Source organism: Sinocyclocheilus anshuiensis, unplaced genomic scaffold (assembly GCF_001515605.1).
Source record: "Sinocyclocheilus anshuiensis isolate Anshui unplaced genomic scaffold, SAMN03320099.WGS_v1.1 scaffold75, whole genome shotgun sequence".
Taxonomy (NCBI): domain Eukaryota; kingdom Metazoa; phylum Chordata; class Actinopteri; order Cypriniformes; family Cyprinidae; genus Sinocyclocheilus; species Sinocyclocheilus anshuiensis.
Genome location: NW_015549634.1, coordinates 1469988 through 1479912, shown reverse-complemented (window position 1 = coordinate 1479912; position 9925 = coordinate 1469988). Strand labels below are relative to the sequence as shown.

At 42.3% G+C, this 9925-nt stretch overlaps 1 protein-coding gene across 1 annotated transcript in view; it reads left to right on the top strand.

Moving 5' to 3' along the window:
* The window catches only part of LOC107659663 (formin-2-like), a 38186-nt gene that overhangs the window by 13735 nt on the left and 14526 nt on the right, over nt 1-9925 (top strand). Inside the window, exons 8-10 of the mRNA XM_016448674.1 lie at nt 2134-2226; nt 7245-7296; nt 7690-7839. Of these exons, the coding sequence (XP_016304160.1) occupies nt 2134-2226; nt 7245-7296; nt 7690-7839 (295 nt within the window). The remainder of the gene's footprint in view (nt 1-2133; nt 2227-7244; nt 7297-7689; nt 7840-9925) is intronic.

Here is a 9925-nt window from a genome sequence, read left to right as displayed (position 1 = left end):
GAGAGTGAGTGTGTGTGTGAGCGCGCGAGAGTGAGTGTGTGTGTGTGTGTGTGCGCGAGAGTGTGTGAGTGCGTGTGTGTGTGTGAGAGAGTGATTGTGTGTGTGAGAGAGTGAGTGCGTGTGTGTACGTGTTTGTGTGTGTGTGCGCGAGTGTGTGAGAGAGTGAGTGTGTGTGTGTATGTGTGTGTGAGAGAATGAGTGTGTTACTGGTGGAATAATCACAAGTAATGATTCATTTCTCCAGTCAATCAGATGGAGTCGTGAACCCGGCGCTCTAATCGCTTCTGCCCGGACTGTTTCCCGTTAGCGTAATTGGACTAATTGCTGCATGTTTGAGCAGAGAAATGAAAGATTGCTCTCTGGGAAGGAAGTGTAGATTTTCCCCTCGCTCTCTTTAATCTCTGAGTTCACAGGTTAACGCGTTTGATTCGTCTAATCTGGAGTTTATCCACACATTCTGCTGCTTCTCTCTTTGAACAACTTGATACTTCGACACTCTTTCTGGTGAAGTTTAAGAAAAGCATCAGGTTCACACAGATCTTACTCGTCCAGATCCACTCCTCACAGGCTTTAGTTTGGTTTGCGTTTAGAGGCGTCGTGGTATGGATGGTTCATTTCGCTTCTGTCCAGTTGATGTCAGGACTGATGAGGTTTGCAGATGTTCAGATCGGTCCGTAGAATCACAAACCGCTCTCTGACCCGTCTGGATCAAGATCAGGAGAATCACTGCATGTGCTGTCAGATACGGAGATGACATTAATTGTGTGTGTGTGTGTGTGTGTGTGTGTGTGTGTGTGTGTGTGTGTGTGTGTGTGTGGCCCAGAATGCCTCAATTACACATCAATGATAATTTCTGAATGAAAAGTTAATTTCTGGTTGGTGATTCAAGATTGTTATTGTGTGCTTGAACTGAGTATTTATTTTGTATTTTTAATTTAAGAAATAAATGCCATTTTGAATGTAAGTATGGGGGGGCTCATTCATGACACATGAGCAGAATAAGTTTGTGCAAATCGAAAATTACAGTTTCTGTTTAATATAAATAATATGTATTTAGTGTTTTTATTTCATATATAATTTATATTTATATTTAATTTCTTTTAATATAAGTATTATAAAAATATATTAATATTATATACTGTATATTAATTTTGTGTGTGTGTGTGTGTGTGTGTGTGTGTGTGTGTGTGTGTGTGTGTGTGTGTGTGGCCCAGAATGCCTCAATTACACATCAATGATAATTTCTGAATGAAAAGTTAATTTCTGGTTGGTGATTCAAGATTGTTATTGTGTGCTTGAACTGAGTATTTATTTTGTATTTTTAATTTAAGAAATAAATGCCATTTTGAATGTAAGTATGGGGGGGCTCATTCATGACACATGAGCAGAATAAGTTTGTGCAAATCGAAAATTACAGTTTCTGTTTAATATAAATAATATGTATTTAGTGTTTTTATTTCATATATAATTTATATTTATATTTAATTTCTTTTAATATAAGTATTATAAAAATATATTAATATTATATACTGTATATTAATTAAACATTGTTTCAAAGCAGTTTTACAGAAAATCATGATGTTAATTTTTATTTTAACTTTTTATAAATGAGTGGCATAAATTAGTTTCTGTAGAAAATTACACTTTTTTTTGTTGTTGTTGTTGTTTCATAAATGAGGCCCAGTGTAATTTCCATGTTTAACTTTTTAAGGATGCATTTATTTGATTAAATAAAACAGTAATATTGTGAAATAATATTATAATTTAAAACAGCTGTTTTCTATGTGAATCTCTGTTAAACTGTAATTTATTTCTGTGATGCGCAGCTGTATTTTCAGCATCATTACTCCAGTCTTCACTGTCACATGATCTTCAGAAATCATTCTAATATGCTGATTTGCTGCTTGGGTTTTACATTTTGTATTTTTTTTATTTCAGAAATGCTATTTTTAATATATATATATGAAGGGCCTCGTTCATGAAACGAGCAGAATCAATTAATAAATTCACAAATCCCACTTTCTGTATGAATGAATTCATTTTTTCTGTTTGTGTTTGATGAATGAAGCCCAGTGTGTGGGAACGATTGTTATTTTTGATTGTTATTTACTGAATGTAAATGTTGTTTCCCAGCAAGCACTACGGAGGTGGAGAAGGTGTGCTCGGTCTCGACTGAAGAGCATCTGCAGCCGTTTAAAGAAAATATGGAGGTGTTTGTGAGTGAAGGTGAGTGAGTCTGATGATGCAGTGAACGTGGGAATGATGGGATTTTCCTTCAGGATTCTCGGACTCGCTGAAGTGTGACTGGTGTCAATTAAACGAGGGAATTCCTGGGATTCCTCCCGCGTCTCTTCTGAGAATCGGCTTGATTCGGGGGGGGAGATCACAGGCCTGACTGCCATTAGCAGCCGCGGGTTTGTGGCGTAGCAGGTTTGCTAATGTGTCGTGACCTCTAGAGCCGCGAGCATGAGATTCTGCTGACCCAGAACCGTATTAATCTCAGTATCTGACCCACCGGACCAGAGGTCTGCCCACACACACACACACACACACACACACACACACACAGTTCAGAGAAAGGTCCTCCACACTGATCAGTGTTGTTGCAGAGATGCAGCACATCAGTGTTTCTCCCTACAGTTTCAAACACGTAAACAAACACATTTGTTTGGCACATACTGTCTCTCTCACTCACACACACACACTTTCTCTCTCACACATGCAGACATACGCAGAGACAGTATTCATGACAGACAGACAGACAGACGTGAGTGTGGGGGGTGGGGGTTCGTGGTTTTTCATGGTGTCGAACCCTTAACCACTACTGGCCTTAATTTGTCAAAGAGCATCTTGAGTCGTGACCCCTGCTGACCTCTGCGCTTCTTGTGTGTTGTTTATTTACTTTTTCATCATTATTTATTTATGGCCAGTTTTTGAATTCTTCATCTTTTACCTTTGTGAGGGTCTGTTTGTTTCCTGACCCTGTAAATCAGTGTTTTGTCTGATGACTCTGAGCCCCTGAGATCTATCTGTTCGTTTCAGAGTAAAAGATGCTTCAGTCCTCAGCAGTGAATCAGTGAACGTCGTTCAATCATTACAGGAATAATTCAGCTAAAACACAAACTGATCATGCATTTATCCTCCTGACGCTGTAGATCTCAGATCTCATTCATTCTCGCAGCTCTTTCTGTTTCCTGTTCAAATGTCTGTTTCTCATACGCTGCTGCTGAAGATCAGGGCTATATTTCTCTATATTTCACTGCTGAGGCATTAGAGATGATAGTGTGATCAGCTGATGCTTTTAACACCGTTACCACAACTGAACATCATATCAGAGAGAGTGAAGGGAGGAAACGAGTGTTTGACATCTCTCAGTAATGGACCACAGACATTAATCAGATCTGATTTGTGATTTGGCCTTCACACACTCTTACCGTCGGTGCTGTAAATGTTCACGGCAGAAGCTCCTCTGGCTTCAGTTACACTAGAAAGCGTCTGAATACAGAGTCAGATCCGACTGCTTTCACTATGGATTCTTCTCACGTTTCAGAAGCAGAAGTCATAGTTCCCTATCGATACTTCACTCGTACTGCGTCTTGCTAAAGACGCTATGGGGAAAAAGCCTTTTTTATCCTGAACTGAAGCCTTTTTTCTATCACGCAGTGTAACTGCACGGCCATTGGTTCGTGCAGTGTATTAAAAACGAACCAATGGCGACGAAGCCCGCCAGAATGGGTGGAGCCATCTGGTTATATAAGCGGGCGCTTCGCCACAGGATCCTCAGATTTCTTCTCCTTCAGTGACGACGACGTCATTCGCTGATCTACTAGACTCGAAGCCTGCTCGCCGTTGAAACGCCTTCGCAGCTGAACCAGTGACTTCTCCACTCGGCTGATTCGCAGCTTCTTCCACTGCCTTCAGCGTCACAGCAGCAGAGGTCCCCCAGAGGTCTGGCGTTTCTCCCCTCCCAGTTACCTTGGAGAAAGAAACGGCGAAATCGCAGGGTTGAGCGATCAGGCTTGAATGAATTCACGCTTGAGAGTTTGTCTCGCTCTGCTTCGCTTGCAGCTCTCCAAGTTCAATGAATTTGGCCCCGCCCCTTCCCTCGTCCGCTACGAGTGGATCTGAGAGAATGCGCGCAGCACTTTTGATCTGCCGGTGTGTTTACACACAAGGATCATCAGTACCCCTCTTCTAATGAGCAGTTTGATCTTTTTAGGCAGATTGGAAGAAAAGGCTGTCATTATGATTATTATCACTGACAGCTTCAGACTCTAGACGTGTCTGGGCCACGCCCACGGGGGCTGACTGCTCTCGTTACGAATGCATTGAGTCTAGCGCCCCCAAACGGCCTCCAAGCACCCCGTTCAGCTCCGGGTGCCGACGGCAAGGTGTTTGTTGTAAATACTGTTGTGAACTCTGGGCCCGTTCAAAAAGCGTCCACACAATCAGCCGCTGTTGCAGCGAGCAAAATAAAGCACAAACATTTTCAAGGGAGAGCAAAATTCCTCTTCCATTTATCGCAAGTGTCGGGTCCCCACAAGGTGACCCACCTCTCACACCAATCCAACACTTTGCCACACGGGCTGAGGCCTGGCAGTCCATCCCCGGAGTGTCAGACTGGGTCTTGGGGATAATAAAATGAGGCTATTCACTTCAATTTGCTCGAAGACCCTCGCGATTCAGCGGCGTGGTTCCCATCTCGGTTCAGAGCAAAGACGCACATGTCCTGCGCTCTGAGGTGATGAATTTGCTGACGAAAGGAGCCGTAGAAGCGGTTCCCCCCGCTCAGAGCGAGTCAGGCTTCCACAGCCGCTACTTCCTCGTCCCCAAAAAGGATGGCGGCCTAAGGCCTATCCTCAATCTCAGGTACCTGAACCGCGCCCTCATGAAACGGCCGTTCAGGATGATTACATTGAAACAGATCCTCTCGCAAGAGTGCCCAGGGGACTGGTTCTTTTCGCTGGATCTGAAAGATGCCTACTTTCACATCTAGATAACCCCCCACCACAAACGATTCTTGAGATTTGTCTTCAAGGGAGTGGCGTATCAATACAAGGTCCTTCCCTTCGAATCCTTTCCCTAGCTCCTCGCACTTTTACGAAGTGCATGGATGCGGCTCTTTCCCCGCTGAGACAGATGGGAATCTGCACTCTGAATTACCTCGACGACTGGCTCAACTTGGCCCAGTTGGAGGATGAGCTACTATCTCACAGATCCTTCCTCCTCAGACACTTAGAATGCCTGGGACTCAGGGTCAATTTTGCCTAGAGCGCGCTGTCCCCCAGCCAACGGATATTGTTCCTGGGAACAGCTCTCGACCCAGCCCAAATGAGGGTGGTAGTCTCACCAGAACGTGCACTGGCCATTTAGCAGCTCGCAGCCTCATTCAAAGTTGGAGCCTCTCACCCTCTCAAGGTGTTTCAGAAGATGCTTGGCCTCCGTGTCTCCCGTACTTCAGCTGGGCCTACTTCGCATGTGGTCCCTTCAGTACTGGCTGAAACCACAAGTTCCGTCCCACACTTGGTGTCTCGGACGCCTTCGTATCAAGGTGGACCAGGCCTGCATAGCAGCTCTGGCCCCCTGGAAAGAACCTCAGTGGATGGAACGGGGCGTGCCCCTGGTAATGGTCTGGAGAAGGAAGGTGGTCTCGACAGACGCTTCCAACACAGGTTGGGGAGTGCTGTGCGATGGCAAACTGGCTTTCGGCCCCTGGTCGAAAGAGGAGGGTCAGCTTCACATCAACTGCCTGGAAATGCTGGCAGTATGTTGGGCCTTCGCACCTTTCTGGCTTTCAAGACCAAGAGTTGTATTTACTCTGCCCCGTCAGGGCGTTGAAAGTTCATATTGAGAGTTCCGCCCCTTTCAGGCAGTCGGAACATCTCTTTGTATGCTTCGGCGGCCGCACCAAAGCTTCTCTGGTCACGAAGCAGAGACTTTCCAAATGGATATTGACGCTATTGTGCTAGCATACTCTTCTTTGGGCCTACAGTGCCCCATGGGAGTAAGAGCCCACTCAACTAGAGGCGTCACCTCTTCCTGGGCTTGGTCTAGTGGTGTGTCCATTGCAGAGATTTGTGCGGCGGCCGGCTAGGCCTCGCCGTCCACATTTGCTAGGTTTTTTAACCTGGACGTCCCGGCCTTGCAGGCCAGGGTCCTTTCTGCTTAAGTGGGCACACACTTGCATTATGCAAAACAGCTCGGACAGAGAGTCCTTGACCATAACACGCTCAAGCTCTTCAGGTCGGTTTACTTGTATGCTCTCGGCCCTTGGAGTGCCGAAGTTGTACAAGTCCTCTGGAACGATTACACAGGCCGGGCGTGACCTTTGGGAGTTTAGCCCGTTTTAGCCTTGGAGAATATCGATATACTTCCCTATGAGCATTAGATGCTTAAGGAAGGTTATATGATGCAGTCGTTCCTCTACCATAGCACGGCGTGATTGTACTGGGTTCCCATAGTGTCTTTAGCTTTTTTCCCTGAGATACGGGAACGAGTACTGCGTTGCTAGCTGTGCTATGTAGCTGCACGACTCGGTGTCGTCGCTTCAGTCGAAGTAAGCTGAGGATCCTGTGGCGAAGAGCCGGCTTATATAGCCAGATGGCTATATAAACACCCTCACAGTGTTTTGTAATGTTAATGGAAATGTAATGTTTATTGTCTGTCTGTCTGTCTGTCTGTCTATCTGTACCTGTGTACTTTTAGAAATGATTAATTTTAAAGTTACATTAATTAATGAACTTTTTACCATTATTTAATGCCATTTTTTTTTATCTTTTACCTACATATTTTTATTTTTATTTTATATATTTTTTGTTTTATTATATACCTTTTACCTTACCTTTTTTATATAATAATATATAATAATATTGCTATGTTATTATATATGCAATATATGTACATTTATAAAAAGTGTACTCCTACAGTAGAAAATTTTAAACCCCAAAAATATAAAAAGGTTATTTATGATGTTATTAACTGTGGAAATGCATCACAGTCTGTCTATTGTCTTCTCTAGAGCTGCTTTACAGCTGAAATTGAATTTGTTTCATGATAAGTTTTGCAGCATTAACACTTATTTTCCTTTTTACTTTTGTGAAGCTGCTTTGAATCAGTCTGTATTGTATAAAGCGCTATATAAATAAATGTAACTTATTTTATAACCGTAAATTCACATGCTGTTTTGAATCTGTTTTCATGTAATTAAAGATTCAAAACAGCTTTTTTTTTTCTTTTTCTTACAGCAAAAACGGAGCTAGAAAGTCAAGAGAAGCAACTCAGTGACACCCATAAAATGTAAGGCATAATTTCTGCTGTTACTCTGATCGTTCTGCCTTTTTTAGGAGACACAGACACAAAATGCACAATTCTATAGCTTAAAGCTGCATGGTGTATATTATGCATCTAAAAGGATGAAATATAATGCTTCAGGGTGATGCTGTGGTCAGTTGTGATTAGGTTTCTAGGTGTTTCTGCATGAAAAGAGTCCTGCATCTTCACCTCTCTGTGACCTTTCGCTCATGAATGTGGGACTTCTAGGAGGAAAACACCTAGAACACAGTAGCAACAGCATTTGCATGAATGCAAATGATGCTGTTCTGCTCCGTTCAGATGTGCTGTGTGATCTCCAGAATCTGGAAAGCACTCGTTTCTCTCTGAAAGCTCAGTTTGTGATGGTTTGTGTCGCAGGTTCCTGGAGCTCTGCGTGTTCTTCTCGGTGAAGGCCAAGAGCGGAGAGAAAGAGGTTTCGCCCAACACCTTCTTCACCGTTTGGCACGAGTTCTCCACCGACTTTAAAGACTATTGGAAGAAGGAGAACAAGATCATCCTGCAGGAGAGGTATGTCAACAAACACGCTGCAGCTCTTTCCTCCATAAAGCCACTGTTGTTTAGTCCAGGATCAGGAGTGGCGCTGGGCCGTAATAGCTCAGGAATGCTGGATGCTTTTTGGTCCGACAGTCTGCTTTAGAAATACTGGTGCAGGCTTGAGCCGGACACTCGCTTGTCTCCTTCTAAGATCACTATTTTATACTTTATACAGTGGTATATAATAAATAAAATGTTAATGTTATGTTCAATTCAGACAAAATTATAATACTGCACTATTTCACCAATCATTGCATCACCGATCAACACAGTGGTATTTTGCTCTTGAATGATTCAGTGTTTTCTGAATGAGTTGAAATGAGTCAGTGATTCAATAAGCCATTCATAAAGACTTATTCTTAAAAACTGCATACTAGTATGTATACTAGTCTTACTGCTTTTTTTTTTTTTAGCAAGAATAAAGAGTAGTATTCTAGTATGTGGTTTCAAAATCAGCAGGTCACTTTGCTTCATTCCTAAATGAATCAGTCGTTTTGAATGAATCGGTTGAATTAGTAAATCAGTGATTCACTATATACGACAATTCACTTTTATTCGTCACCACCTGGTATTAGTTTCATTTTTAAAGTATTATTTTATAGTTTTACATTTAATATATTTTATTTTAAACCCTCATAAAGCATTTGGGTCTGTTTTGATCCAAAAGTGATTAAAAAAAATATATATTTCTAGAAAAAAAAAAAGGATCGTTTTTAGTAATGAAACAAAACCTTGCAAATGCTATAATACCCTCGAAATAAACATCTTTTTTTTTTTTTTAAGAGATGTAATCATTTTTGTGTTTGGGTCATTTTTGATCCAGCCCTGTATGGAGCACTATTAGGTGTCAAAAATACTTTATTATAATAATATTAGAGTTAAACTGGCATAAAATATATTTCAAAATATATTCTCTCTCTCTCACTTTTGGACTGAATTTTGCTTTTGAACTTGAATGTTTCATCTATTGATGAACCACTGCAGCATGAAAAACTGATCACATTTTTCATCTTAAAGTGAAAGTTTATGCAAGTAAAAATTTTTATTTTTTTAGAAATATGTAGGTTTTATAAATTTGGAATGTTTTTGAGCAATCATAAGTTATAAATTCAAAGGCGTTTAATTAAATTCCTTTCATTCCAATGGGGTTAATACTGGTAATTCTCAGATACGTTGTAACAGTGTGTGTGTATATATATATATATATATATATATATATATATATTCATACATACATACATACATACATACATACACCTCTTCTTTGGTGTGATAGAAACGGCCGGCCTGTGTGAACACAGACTTACACCCAAAATAAACCCCGGGCTTTCTTTCTGCTGCTGATTTATGAAGCGCTCCGATCGGGAAGCTTCGCTCTCGCATGTTGTGAAAACATCGATGGCTGTTTCTGAGCGTCGTGTGTTTAGAAGCGCTGTGAGATCCTGGCAGATGCGTGATTTAATGCGGCTTCACCTCAGATACCTGAGCGCCGGACACAGGTGCATCATGGGACGGCTGCGTTCTGCTCTGAAATCTGCTTCAGACGCTCTGTCGGGGAATATATGCGTTACAGATCCAGTGAGTGATGAGCAAAGCTTTGTTCTGACACAGAGAAGTGGACGGAACAGCATTCCTGGAATTAGACGCTCCCGCATGCCAATGAATCTCCCAGAGTTGTGAGTGTGAGTGAGTGAGTGAGTGAGTGAGTGAGTGTGTGAGTGTGTGAGTGAGTGTGTGAGTGTGTGTCTGTGAGTGAGTGAGTGAGTGTGTGTGTGTGAGTGTGTGAGTGAGAGAGTGAATGAGTGTGTGAGTGTGTGAGTGAGTGAGTGAGTGTATGTTTGTGAGTGAGTGAGTGTGTCTGTGAGTGAGTGAGTGTGTGTGTGAGTGTGTGAGTGTGTGAGTGAGAGAGTGAGAGAGTGAGTGAGTGAGTGTGTGAGGGAGTGAGTGAGTGAGTGTGTGTTTGTGAGTGAGTGTGTCTGTGAGTGAGTGAGTATGTGTGTGTGTGTCTGTGAGTATGTGTGTGTGTGTCTGTGAGTGAGTGTCTGTGTGTGTTTGTGAG